At 40.2% G+C, this 15309-nt stretch overlaps 1 protein-coding gene across 1 annotated transcript in view; it reads right to left on the bottom strand.

The window, feature by feature from the left end:
* zfhx4 (zinc finger homeobox 4) overlaps positions 1 to 15309 on the bottom strand; it is a 265117-nt gene that overhangs the window by 228850 nt on the left and 20958 nt on the right. The window contains 2 exon segments of the mRNA XM_073040174.1: positions 9451 to 9953; positions 11297 to 13917. Of these exon segments, the coding sequence (XP_072896275.1) occupies positions 9451 to 9953; positions 11297 to 13871 (3078 nt within the window). The 5' untranslated portion in view covers positions 13872 to 13917.

The raw sequence follows: 15309 nt of genomic DNA on the forward strand, positions 1-15309 counted from the left end.
CTCTCTTCCAGCTTCAAAGTTTTTAAGTACTTCCTAAAGTACATTGAGTCCTATCTAAAGTTTTATTTTTTAAATGTTAAAGAGTAAAACTATTTGGGTCAGTCAATACTTGGCAACCCCAACATTTTGTGCAGCTTTGTATTCTTTTTTTTAAAAAAGGCATGGTTAACAGGCCATTCCAGGCCAACGGGCCCACACGGCAAACTGTACTTCTTTGAAATGTGTGGGGAAGATGGAGCACCCCAGAGGAAAGCCACACAGTCACAGGAAGAACGTTCCAACTGCTTGAAGACCGTGGTGAGAACTGATCCCAGGTCGCTGGCTGTGAAGTATTATGCGACTGTGTTGCCCACTTCCCAGCATCGCTGTGTTGATGATTGACAAGGTGGTGACTGGCTTGAATGGGTTTGCCCTGCTTATTGAGACCAGAACACACCTGGGAAACTTTTCAGTCTGTTGGATAAATACTAGTATCGCAGCTGTCATGGGATAATTTGGCCCTAGGCACAGCCTGCTCGGAGTATCACAGCTGTGCTGCTTTCAGTGACCACTACGTTCAAAGTGCTATGCTATTTCTTGCTCTCAGATGGCTTAGTTGGCTGATGGATGGTGTCTGTTGGCTGAGAACTCCCACTGTGACTGGGTGCAAACACTTCAGCTTTTCTTTGTACAGTCAAGCTTGAGCTGCACTATCTTTGAGGATGGACATCCAAGAGGAACCTTCCCATTCACCATTGAGTTGCCCAGCACCACTCAAGAGAACTAGATGTAGCAGATTTACAGATGTTAGAGATGTTAAATAATCTCAGATAAAGCTTCATTTCGCATGAAGGTAGTCATCTCATTTTAGGGCACTTTGGACTGCTCCCACCAGCCTAATCCACACTGCTCTTTCAGTCCTCTCCTGGTCTGGCTGAGTGTTAGACCCTGATGGTGCTCATGTACAACTGCACAGCCATCCAATCCCTACCACATCTAATGAATGCCCAGGTCTGAACTGGTACATCGACTTCTAATCTGAAGCAAATGATAGAAAGCTAGAAATCTAAAGGAAGATTATAGCAAGGCTGTGGAAGCTTTAGACGGCATGCAGAGGAGATTTACCAGGATACTGCCTGGACCATGGGGATAGGTTGAGCGAGCTAGGACTTTTCTTTTTGGAGCAAAGGAGGATGGTAAGAGGTGTACAAGATGATAAGAGACATGGTGGATATAGTGGATAGCCAGAGACTTTTCCCCGGAGTGGAAATGGCTAATACAAGGGGGTATGATCTTAAGCTGATAGGAGGAAAGTATAGATGGGGCTTCAAAGGAAAGTTCCTAACACAGAGAATGGAACACCTCCCTGGGGTGAGGCAAATACATTAGGGGCATTTAAGAAACGCACATGGGTATTAGAAAAATGGAGGGCTATGTAGGAGAAAAGGGTTAGATCGATCTTAGAGTTGGTTAAAAGGTAGGCATAACATCCTGACCAGAGGGGCTGTACTGTGCTGTATTTTTCTATGTTAAAATATAAAAATGTTGGAAATACACAGCAGTTCAGTCAACTTCTGTTGAGCTTTATTCTTCAGAGGTGCCACCTGACCTGCTACTTCCATAATTTTCTGTTTGAAAAGTGTTGGCGCGATGCCAAGTGGTTAAGGCATTGGTCTAGTGATCTGAAGGTTGCTAGTTCGAGCCTCAGCTAAGGCAAGGCTCGTGTCCTTGAGCAAGGCACTTAACCACACATTGCTCTGCGATGACACCGGTGCCAAGCTGTATCGGCCCTTGCCCTTCCCTTGGACAACATCGGTGGCGTGTAGCGAGGAGACTCGCAGCATGGGCAACAGCCTGTCTCCCATACAACCCTGCCCAGGCCTGTGCCCTGGAAACTTGCCAAGGTGCAAATCCATGGTCTCTCGAGACTACCTATATTCTATTCATGTTCTCAGGCTTTCCCAGAAGGGTGGCCATGATGGCAGTGGTCAGGCTGATCTAATCTTTCCCTGACAATGCCTCTGTAACAAGAATGAGATTAATTTGGTTTGCCCCTCAGAGTTCAGTAATGTCCTTTCCAGCCCCAGTGTTCTCATCTTGAAAGAACAGCAATTTATCTGCTCAGAAAGGACAGTAGGCAGCAATCAGAGGACCACTTGTCCACCTTTTCTCAAATGTCATGAGACAGTATCCAGCCTGAGGTGGGTGTTATGAATGTACACCACTGGGCTTCTCTTTCTCCTGCTTGCGGTATACATGTGATGGGGGACTCTGGGGCACTGACTGAAATGTATGGTTTTAGTAATGTAGATACCTGAACTAGAAACTAGACACAATAGTTCAAATCCTAGCATTGTAACATAGCAAATTATATTCAGTTACTTAACTGAATTTAGAGAATTTAGAATAAAAGTTTCATTTCAGTAATAACAACTTGGCAGCCTCCAGATTATCATAAAAGCCCAAAAGCAAAATAATGCAGATGATGCCAATCTGAAACAGTAGTAAATGATTGAAACACTCACATGGTCAGGCAGCATCTGCAGAGGGAGAAACAGATGCTTGTTTCAATTTAATGTCCTTTAATCAGAATGTAATACCACATAGAGCTCACTGATGTAATTGAGGAAGGAAATGTGCCACCTTACCTGGTCTTAGCTCTATATGATTTCACAGAAATAGCTGATCCAAGCAAATCATTACTGTAACAAGCCACGATGACAAAACCTCACAAATTAAACCCAGATGAACAATCTGACATTAACCTCAGCACTGGATTTAAATTCACCAAAGACACAACAAACTTCCAAAGACTTCCTCACAAATTATCTGATAATTTGTGACAAATTTCCAGATGTTGCCCTACTGACTGTAACAAGTGGACTGTAGTCATGCTTACAACATCATATCTTCCAGTCCATTTCTCAGATTCTTTATCACTATTCCTGGATATGTCCTGTCTGACTGGAATGACACACCCAGTGTTACCAGAAGGAGTGAGTATCTACAAAAATGGCCAAGACTGATATGGCATCTTGGGCAACGAGAACCCACTAGTAATTACTAACAATCCATCTCCCTCAGCTAATAATCACCACCCACAGTACTCATTCAGAAGAAACCCCAAGGATAGAGAGCGAAGAAATTGCACTCCGAATTGGAGGATTTAAAGGCTAAGAACGTCTTGGGCTTGCCGCCGAGAAAGGTGACTAACTCTAAAAGAAAATGGTTATCTGACTGGCCACGTTTTAATCAATCTACTTATTGTAACCTCAAGCTATATATAATACCATGACAATATTACAAATCTGCTGGCACTAAGCCTTGATTTCACAATCCATTGTTTTGAGAGGCCACATCACCATGGTTGAAAATGGAGGGAAAAAAATTCAAATTCCACCACTCTAACATGTCTACCAGGTTTTTCCACACTCAATGAGAATTAACTATTTTTGACGACAAACTAATCAATATTCATCTGTACTATCAAAGAGAAAGTACGTAATTAAGCTGACAGTTGTCACAATGAGCCATTCCCAGCACAAAAGAAGATGATTGTAGTTAATGGAACAAATGCTATCACCACACCACCCCCCCCCAGCCACCTCCTCCCCAATAGAAACACAGAAAATAGGGGCAGGAGTAGGCCATTCGGCCCTTCGAGCCTGCACCGCCATTCAGTATGATCATGGCTGATCATCCAACTCAGAACCCTGTACCTGCTTTCTCTCCATACCCCCTGATCTCTTTAGCCACAAGGGCCATATCTAACTTCCTCTTAAATATAGCCAATGAACCGGCCTCAACTGTTTCCTGTGGCAGAGAATTCCACAGATTCACCACTCTGTGTGAAGAAGTTTTTCTTCATCTCGGTCCTAAAAGGCTTCCCCTTTATCCTTAAATATTACTAGAAGAGTTCAGAAAACCAGTGCCTTCTGCCCAGGCATCTTCAGATGCTTTAGCAATGACCTTCTCTCCAACATGAAGAGAAAAATGTCTTTGTTGGTCACTACAAAAGGTTCCAACCCCCAGGTGTGAAGCAGTTTATCCACGAAGCATGGCCCAATCAGTATTCAGGCTCATGTGGCAAGTAATAATGATACGACAGCACCCAGCAGTCACCAATAATCACCAAAATAGTCCCTCGTGTTCTAACCACTCTCGGTCAATTTACGCTATCCAGAGTAACTAAACAAATAAACATTTAAAGTCAGAGCTTTAAACTCATTTTCGTGAGTTGAAATGACAGAATTTGAAACAGATAGTAAACTTTGCAGATGCCTAATCCTTCCATTGTTTTTGCTGTCACCTTTCATCCAAACAGTCTGAGATTTATAGGCTGGTGCCTATGCATCGTTTCAAAATATCACCCCAGGATCAAAGGATGGGCTCCACATTGCTTCTATACACCAAAGCACCATACAGCTTCTTGCAGCCAATAAAGTCTACCAGTTGGAGGTTTAGTACGCATAACTCCTCCCTACAGGATTAAAATCCCCTTTTGCAATGAGGCCAGTTTTCAAATTGTTTGGGACTTTTTTCTCTCAATGCACATATGGTTCAGTTGCCTATAATGTGCTAGGGGACTCTTGGAAATGTCTGCCAGCGTTCCCCAGGCAATGCTCCATAAGGTCCACCTTGTCATCCCACCTCTGCTCCTGTGCTCCGCGGAATGGCACACCTGCAGAGCTTTTGATTGTGTCTGACTTTCAAAATCATGCCATAACGTTCCACAAAAACACAAACATGCATGTACACACACAGTTTGTATACACACACACACACACACACACATATACATATACGCATTAGCAGGCATGCACTTGATAAAGAAAATGGAGTTAACAAAAGCAGTTGTCTGGTGCCAGACTTTTCCTCATCATTCCCACACCATCCCTTTCCTCAATTTAAATGGGTTTTCCATCTGCAGAATGGCAGAGCCATTGAATTCTCTGGATTTAAATTCTACTCTTCTATGAATTATTATATTTTTTCTTACTTCATTGGTTCCATGTTTAATGCTTTATAATTATTACCAGAACACTCAATGGCTTATATTCATTTTCATTGCAAAATATATCATGGATTGATTTTTTTTTAAAGTAATACTTTTTACAGCTTAGAGAACATTTGATTGGCAAGATGTACACACAAATCCTTGTTATATGTACAGTGCTTCCATACTTGCAGTTACCATTTTAAGAGTAAAATTTACTAAGCATAACTTTTTCCAAAACATATCAACTATAAGCATTAAATATTAGTTAGTCACTAATAAAAATGAGTAACCTAAGGGTCAAGTAGATACTGTGTATAACTATACAATGCCATATGACTAACTCGTAGGCTTGAATTCATGTCTGCTCCCACAGCAAACTCCCAATCTCGACTGAGATATCAAATGCAAAATGCGAAACATGTGCTTACCACAGGAAATTAAAATTGCCCTCAGGCTATCCTTGGTGTATCTTAGCTACAGAACTGTGGGATCAACAATTGTGAAATACATTGTCAGTCAGGCCTTCCTACCTGGCACATGCCTGATGGATCTTAGGATTAGCAAAAGCATTTGAACTAGAAGGTAAAAAAAAATTTTAAATAGAGAAGAGGTTCAGAAATGCATAATCCTATTTGTCAATTTACTCTGCTCCTGAAAAGTTGACAGTTATACTGAGAAGCTCCCCCAGATACACCAGTCCTGATAACAACTCTTGCCTGATTATCAAAAGGGGTTGCAGGTTAAAGTGCTAAAAATGGGGCACGTCTTTTTCTTTACAGTGGTGATTACTGAAGTACATAAATAATTTCCAAGGAAAGACAATGGAAATTTAAATAAAGCTCCCATAATACTACAGGAAATATTCTGGAGCTATATGTCAGGAGAAATTCTATCATAGAGTTAGTTAACAGCCAACCTTGATCAAATTTATATGAAGAGAGATCCTCAATTGCTTAAGAAGTAATAAATCTGGAGGGCACTGAAGACCTGTTGTCCACAGGGTGTGTAAGAAAGGACATTTTTGTGGACTCTTCTGTGTCAATAGGAAATCTTTATGGAATGCACCGAGAAGAAAATACCCAAGATTGGGTCCACGTAGAGTTTTCTCACACTGTCGGTAGAAGCACGTTCATAATTTGCTTGGGGTACATTTCTACTCGGACATGGGCTGATTTTGCGGAGTAGGAATACCTCAAGCAAGAATATTGACTGTGGCAATTAGTTTCTAAAAGGACAATTGAGAGATGACAACAGCTTTTTAATAAGCCCTGTTCTATTTCATTGCATATTCATAGATAAAGTCAGCATACATCAGATTAAAAAAAACAATTACACTGATTTGCATTGAGCACCACACAGTCAGGAAGTGCAAACACTTGCAGTGAAACATCTCCGAGGATAAATCCTAAGGGAATCCTTTGGGATCCGTAGGCACTTGTGACTCCCAAAGAAATACCTTACTGCTATGAGCCCTTTGGGGATTGAGATTGTATGAAGAGGGAACTTCTTGAAACATGTTGGATTCTTTCAGAATTTTTTACCTACTGAGATACTGTCAATGTTTGAGTGAATTTCATCAAAATTATGGAAATGTGCTTTTGCAAAATTTCATAGCACATTATGTTGATAATATCTAAAGATCCTGATAATAGATAGTTTCAACCATGCATTAAAGTATAAAAGAATAGTATTGATTCACACACTATCTGTATAGTGGAATTCACAAACAAGAGAAGACATGGAAACTATTTATTTTATGCAATCACCTACAGTCACATTTGACCCTTGCACATTTGAAGGTATCACTGAAAATCACATCTTGGGAAACCATATCAGACTCTACAATTCAGGGATACTCACAAAGCTTGCTTAGAAAGATTTTCAAATAGAAAGGCAAAAGGAAAATGCAAAGGCTGTGCCTTTAAATATCGAGATAAATCATGTTTGGGACAAATTTTGCCAAGTATCTTTAGTAAGCAATCTCTTTAAGATGGTCATGAGTTCCTATCAGGGCAGAATCTTTACGGGAAATTTGAAGTATAACATTTTCTTTTCAATTCAATATCCATCGCCTTTTCAAATAGACATAACCAAACTCAATAGGACTAATAAAGGACAGTTTCCAGCTTCTCCATTAGGTCTGAATTCCAATCAGAAATATTGTCTGTCAGGATTCTCCCTGTCAATCCTGAGCATTATAAGAGTGTTTTCACTTGGAAGAAATTATCTCAAATCCAAACAGCAGCCATTCCACATAGTTGTTAGGATATATTTTAGAATAAACAAAGTTCCCTGAAGTAATATGGTCTGGTAAAAATCTGAGGTCCCTATTTGTAGATTTTATTGCACATACTTTGGTGTACAATTATTTTCAACTGTCACTGATTCTGAATGTTTCAGCTGAGAATTAAGAAACCATTTGTGAAAAATTCCATTTTCCATTTCTATTAATTCCCAAAGGCCCTGCTTAAAACCAAACACTGTAATACCAGTGGCTCTGAAATTTGAAAAAAAATCATATGTCACATAATTGGCATGACGGTTATGCCTTCTGGGTTCAGCTTGTCAAGATTCTTCTAGCCACAATGCTCGCAAAATAATAGCAGAATCAATAAAATGGAAGAGATATTTGCAGCTGTTGTGTGTCAATAAACCTGTAATAACTCTTTAGGTTGTGCTGACCAGACATGATTCTAAACCCTTCACAGCAATATCAAACATACTGATTTGGGAAAAGGAAAACAAAAACACCTTCACGGAAAATTCGTAGATCCACTGCTAGTTTTAAAAAAAACTTGTTAGGTAATATTAAAAAAACTATTTTACCTCCAGATGCTTTTACTTCATTTCGTAACCTTGTTACTTTACTAATTAAATATAGAATTCTGTTCTCACCTTCATATCTATCAAATATTCATAGTATTCCAGCTGAATGTTAAATAACTCTTGCTATTAGTGAGTGTCCTACGTGAATACACAGATAAGATCTGAAGAATGGATTCTATAATTACTGTATATTCACTGCATGTCAAAGATGATTAATGGTGTTGGCAAGTGCCTAATATATTCTGAATTTTAATCTTATACACAAAACAATTTTTCAAAATAAATTCAAATGTTGTCAATCATTTACTGAAGTTTGAAAGTTCTGTAAATCGAGACAACTCAATCACGGCTCAGATGAAAACACCAACATTAGCAGGAAACAAATGCCAAAGAGAAGCTTATTGATAAACATCTGATCATCTCGATATTTGTTGGTATTTTAAAAAATATCCTAAGCTAGAAAGACCAACTTTACTTCACTAAATGGGCCCTTCAAATCACGCGTCTTTACCTTAGCAAGATTCTAAGATATCTGTTATCATCAATGACATCACACTTTCAACTGAGCATTCAGTCTTCAGGAAGGTCAACTAGTGATGTCAAGTAAACATGTTGAAACAACAATGGCCTTTCAAGGTATTAATCATTTCACGGCTCTTTGGTGAGACTTGTTAATGTCAGCATTCCAAAGAGCCATTTTTCTGCTTAACTATTAATGCCTTGGCCTCAGAGTCCAAAAAACTGCAAGACTTCAGCTACACCTATCGTATTCCTTTCTGAAGTATAATTAGGAATGTCTATCACAACAACCACATCCAAAATTCATCAATCAAATTATTTGCCAAATATTACAATAAACATGGTTCTGTGCCCATCTTCGTTCATGGATACTAAAAATGTTTGGGTTCATAATCACGTTCTGTTATTAAAGAACAGCATCTAAAAAATGTAGAGAGTTTACACCCAGCCAACGTCATATGAACTTGCTAATCAACTTATCAAAGTGAAGATGGAACCAAGCATGAAAATATTTGGACTGCTATAATAACGCCGTAAGATCTTCTAACATAGGCAACCTCCCTTGAGGGTCAATTTTTTTGATCCCTTAAATGTAAAGACCTCAAAGTGAGGCTGCTTTCTCCACCATTTCATTGAGCAAATAAGCCACTAACCATGGCTAGATCTGTACATCTTTTCCTCATTATTAACCTTGTTACTTTGAGACACATCGGTTCACTTTTACAAAACCATCAATGAGTTGCATGCACACAGGCAATATGCATGACCAAATGATTGGGGGGGGGGGGGGGGGAATCAACTCAATAATCATCAATTTTAAAACTTTTCAATAAATAGCATTAACCAATCAAATAAAAATGCAGTCTTGGAAACAACTCCTTCAATTTAAATTTATATTGCTCCAAATTTAAATAATCCCATGTGCTTCCAATAAATTTTTCTGTTTACATTCGACTTAAATTTTAAGGTTGTAGCCATAATGATTATGCCGGTTAATTTAATTGGTTATATAATTATTTTCAATTCTGTTGTTAAGAAACACTGCCAGCTTAGATCCATCACAAAGCATTGTCCTTTGAATCACTAAATATTGTGTGCATATGAATGATTAAAACTCATGTCCTTACCTTATACAGCTTCACTGCTGCTTCATGCCGATGGTTGGTACTATGAAGGCGCAACTTATCCACACTGTTAGTATAATAGTCGCAGGCGTTGCACTTCAGATGCACTGGATTCCCAATGGCCACACACTTCAGCCTCCACTCATTAGGTTTGCCACCTTCTCTGATGTGGGCCACCAGCTGATATTTCTGCATGTGTTTGTCTGTCTTACAATGGAGCTGAAAATTGGCCTTCAGCTGAGTGTTGTAGTTGCAGAGCTTACACTGGTAGATGTCTCCAATCACAGCCTTCCACTCCTCTTCAGGGAGTGCACGCTCACTGTTCACATGCAAGCTCAGGGCCTCCAGGCTGTCGGTGGTAAATTTGTTGCAGACAGCACACTGGAACAACTTCAGAGAAGGGTCATTGATGTAAGGTGAAATCTCTCCGGCAGCAAGGAAGGGCAGGTCATCACCCACAAGCTGACCACTTGCAAGCCTCATGTCAGGTGGTAGCTCGCTATTAACTGCAAAGAGAGAATCAGAGGGAACAGTTTGCTGTTAGAAACCGAAACATGTCCCATGGAACCGAAGAACACAGAGGAACCGTTTGAAAAAGAAACGCCTCGGTGAGGAGCTTGCTTTCTCCAGAGCTTACACTATAAAAAGCTGTAATAGGATTGAATCAAGATCAATTACAATCATCCCTTTCAACTCCTAAATTTCCTCATCAGATAGCTTTAATTACTCCTGTTGGGCATGATGTCATCCTGGAGTTTGTATTTGTAAAGGCATGAAGTTGATCAATAATAAAAGAAACCTGCAGCACATTTAGAAATAAGAGCCCCAATTTACCTTCATTTAGCTAACTCAAGTTACAGCAAGAACCACTAGTTCTGAAAAATTCCTGGGGGCTGCTCCCTTTCCTTCAGCATTACTTTGCTGGAAATGCATCAGAAACCCTATTTACACAGTAATGCTGGCAGAGCTAGAGTAGCTCCCAGAATTTCCCTGGAGTGCTGAAATATTTCTATATGAAAAATTATATATTTTTAAAAAAGTCAAATACATTGGTGTTGGATTCAGAACTACAGCAGCAACACAAGAGACGCATCCAAACTATTAACTATCTCACTTAAATTCTGCACCATTGCAGTCAGCACTTAAAATAATATTTTTTAAATGGAGGCTACTGGATTCTCAAGACAATATTAATTGTGCAGATATGTTATTGAAAGCTTTCATTTTGAGGTATTTGGTGTTAAATAATTTTTCTCCTCATTGTGAAGCATTGGCGTATTAACCAGGCATTGATACAGGCCAGAGAATTGTATTCAAAAAAACATTTATTTGTCTTGACAGTTATTCAATTTCACAAAACCAATCTCAACTGAAACAAAATACTTCAAAATAAAATATTTTCAGTGCAGAGCGAATGGAAAGCGAACAGAAAATAAAATAAATAACATTTGCACAGATATTGCGCGGGTGTAAAACACTCATCTTCCTCAGTGTGGAAGGTTTCAGAGTTCAATATAAAATCAAACTGCACGCTGGTCAATCAAGACAATTATGTCAATGTGGGCTTAATATTGAGAATTACATTGAAATTAAAGCAACACAAAATACATCCTTAATATAAAATAACAGGATGAGCTTTCTGTCTAACAGAACATATATATTGGAATTAGATAATTTTTGGTTAAGCAACAACAGTTGACAGAAATTCACAAAGAAATATTTTATTCTAGTGGATGAAGGGAAAAACATGCACGATTCAAAAGATGAATAGTCAGTTTATATATTAACAAGTCAACAAAGTACAAATGACAATGGAAAACTAAAGAAAGCAACATCAATAAACACTGACCTAGTCCTGGTGCCACAGCCGCAGCTTTTGCAGGGTCAAGCTGAAACGGGTTTAACATGAACTGCGGGTCAGCTGGGCTTTCCAGCTTCAGGCCCGTGAGGCCCACGTTTTGGGCCAGGTAGTACTGGTAAAGCTCGGCCTCGGCGGGCGCCAGGCCCAAGTGCAGACTGTGCTGGATTTGCTTCATGTTCTGCTGCAGCAGCATCATGTTGTGCATGTGCTTCTCGCTGGTCATGTGGATGCGAAGGTTCCTCGCCACGTTGGTTTCGTAGTCGCACACCTCACAGCGCCAGGTGGGCTTTTGCTTCACTTTGGATGGGGACGGTGTACCACAGTTACTGAGGCTGGACGTGGCTCCCGGTGCATTGTGTACAAAGACTTGCTCTCCACCGCCATTCTGAAGGTTTTGAACATTGTTTAGGTGCTTGTCTGACTGCATATGAATACTGAGGTTGCCTTTGGTAGTTGTAGAGTAGTTACAAACCTCACAGCGGAAGGGTTTATAGCCACAAGTGTAACTCTCACCCCTGGCTAGCCTAGGGTGAGGCTGCCCAGTCTTACAGTACACGCAAGAGCTGCCAGGCTCCGGGTGTTTCTCCTTCATATGTGCCTCAAGAGTTTGTTGATACTTGTAGTGCCAGTTACATTTGGGACATTTCAATGTCTTGCACGAGTTCCGTGAATGCATCATGGTCATGTGACCACCTAATGAGCGCGATGAGCCAAGGACCGTGTCGCATTTGGGACACTCAATACTGCTTCCTGGCGGACTTTCACCTGCTCCCAGTGTGCAAGGGTTACAGCTGTGCTGGTGATGAGAACCAGGACTATCATCATCTCCGTGGGTCGAGTCATTTGGTTGAGGGGTTGTGGCACAATCTTTACCGGCGTCAGCAAAGTCCTTGCCACTAATGCTATAGTTACTGTCACTGCAACTATCCCTGTGTGCGGAATGCTGCTTTGCCTTATCCAGGTAATCAGAAACAGTCACAGAGGAAGAAGAGGTACCCTTTTCATTTAAATTTAGCACACTGGGCATTAAAGGAGACATAGAAATGCTTTGGTTTGAGATAGGGAAATCTTTGCTACTATTACGGTCCACTAATCCACTTGACAACAACGCCTCCTCATCATCGAGTTCATTTGAGTATGTGTCATCCTCCTCGTCGTCATCCATGGCCTCGACAGGTTCACTTTTGATTTGCAACTCTCCATCTGGATGCAAGACAAACGCTTCTTTTGCCCTTTCACAGTTACTCTCTTTGTCCTTGCTCCCTGACAACTTGCTTGACCCAGAGGATGAGTGACTGAGGGAAGCTGAGGTAATCGGGGTGGTCAGAGCCGAACTGGACAGTCCCCCCAGGTTCGCTTCAGCCGTGTGCGCCGCAAGCGACTGATCTGATGAACCGGCAGCGCTCGCACTTCCTTTCAAGAATGCAAAACCTGCCTGAAAAGAATCGCCATTCTCTACGTGAAATGCACTCCACAAACCACGGTAGGTTGGATCGGGACCCATGAGGTTTGCACTAGAAAAACGAGGATGAATAGAATTTGAATTTTTTGGTTCCAGAAAGCTTACTAGAGGTTCCTTGTCTTTGCCTATCCCCTGTATGATGGCAGAGATATATTTATTATTTAGGAGTTTTTGCTCCTCTTCGTTCAGGCCCATTCGATGGTCATGCACAGCATGGGTTACAAATGACTTAACATAGCCAAAAGACAACTTGCACAAGAAACACATCAAAATAGGTTTCCTTTTCCCATCACTAACACAACCATCAAATTTAGACAAGTCCACATTGTTAGGAACATCTTTGGACACGCAGGAGTTTTTGGCCAAGCCGTCGCTGCTAAGGTAGTCTTTCTCACTACTATGCCGGACATCATAGACACGGAAGCTGTGCAAGACAGGACCGACTCCTGCAAACGCTGAGGTATTTGGGAAAGCCTGTTCGGCAGGAAATTGTTTCCCGAGGGATGAAGCAATATGAAAAGTGTTGATGACTTGCGGGTAAAATGACATCGGTGTAGAGGTTGCTTGCTCATTTTTCTCCCCAGCTGCTGTGAGCGAGTTCAAAAAAAGTGCTGAGGGAAAGAGCTTACTGTTCATCTCCGGCTGCACGTTCTTCCCACTCTCTTTGGAGTCCTCTATTATATACGCCGACCCATCAGGTTGGTAAACTATCTCCCCTGTCAGATTCTCCACATCGCTATCATCTAATTCACTTATCTCACTATCATTGTCGTCCTTCAGAAGAGGAAGACGGGCATTTGGGCAGTGGTGCTCCATGTATTTCTGTAAACTTGAGAAAGAAGTGGCACATTCGTTGCAAGGGATCTCTTTTGCTGAGGTAACCTGAGTGGTGGCAGCATTCTCCACACTGAAATCCAACAAGCTCTTGCTTCTGTGCTCATCTGTTCTCAGGTTGTCATCCGTGGCACTATTTTTCCTGTCAGCCTCCATCCCTGCAACTTTCTCTGGCACCTCATTATCAAGTTGTGTCGTTCCACATAGCTTTGATGTGTTATGCCCATTTTCCTGCCTAGAGATGGTAGGGGAGTCACAGGTTTCCATGGCAATTGCTACACGAGGATCTCATTTCATCCAGCCTGTCAGGGACCTAAATAAACAAAAAAACATAAAGTTGAGAGAAACCATTTTATTAAATAATATTATTCTCCAATAGCTCATCCCTAGTTTACAGACTGCAGAAATTTGAAATCAAGTACAAGATGGACCAATGGAATTTGTAATACAGATCTAAACATAACATTTAAACATTTTACTAAAGTAATAATTTTAAAATTGTTACATTATTTATTTCTCCCGTTAAAGTACATGCACAATATTTAATTTATTGATATGTTATACTCTGTAGTCACCTATATAATATTTCTTCAATATACAGTAAAACTTTTAATTAACTAGTCTATCATACAGGAAAAAACAATTTCCTATAAAATCATACTGTCACAGTACTGATGCATTTGTAATGATCTGGAGCTTCAACAGCAGTAATCACTCACACAAATAATATGACAATGCATCTAAAATACTTCACTTTTCAATACGGGCAGCTCTATAATAAAAGAGGAGTCTTAATCTATAGTTTCACAAGCAAGTCATAAAAGACACTATGGAAAGATCAAAACCCAGCAATGCAGGTTTTTACTCGAGATTTCCAATAGAGGTGCGTAATAGTTGTAAAATACAAGATAATTTTATGCTTTCATCATTTTCCCCACATGTTCCTCAATGCTAATGTTCTTCGTTTCAAAAGTAGAGCTCTAACAACGTTTTCCTTAAAAATCACATAAAGGAAACACCTAGAGCTGGTAGTTTACCACTCTCACTAAGGCTTTCAGCTCATAAGGTTGCTCTGGGCTGTACTTTTTTAAAAAAAAGGCACACTCTAGGTGAATTTGTCAGATAAACCCAAAAAAAAGAGGGAAAAAAAAGCAAATTATTATAATGCCAACAGGGAAAAAAAAGACTGAGCTCTTCTTTCCTTCACATCTGACCAAATAAATCAGCTTACTTCAAATTTCCCTTCTGTGAGAGCTCTCAGCAGGTATCTAACAAGCCCTGATTAAGCACCAATCAGGATTCTTCCACACGCTTCAGCTACTTCAATAGGCATAGAAACAGAAATTAATATTTAGTGCATCTAGTCCTACCATCCTTGGGGAAAATCAGGCGCAGTTAATTTTTTTCACTGCAAAATGTAATGAACACCATTTCAAATACAATTTTGATGTTGTCAGTCCTGGTGGGGTGCCCATCTCTCAGCCACTACCTCAATCAACTTCTCGCCTATCTTTAACAAATCGTATGAAAGTTCCAAAGATGAAAATCCTTCAATCATTTCCTCAAAGCAAGGTACCAGAGCACATATATTTTCTTTAGTTGTAACACCGGTGTGGTTTGTAAAGGTTGTATAAGTATTTCACAGATATATATGAAGCACATGAAGAAAGTTAAGGTTAAAAATATCCTTCAGCCTCATTGTCCA

Source organism: Hemitrygon akajei, chromosome 1 (genome assembly GCF_048418815.1).
Source record: "Hemitrygon akajei chromosome 1, sHemAka1.3, whole genome shotgun sequence".
NCBI classification, from domain to species: Eukaryota; Metazoa; Chordata; class Chondrichthyes; order Myliobatiformes; family Dasyatidae; genus Hemitrygon; species Hemitrygon akajei.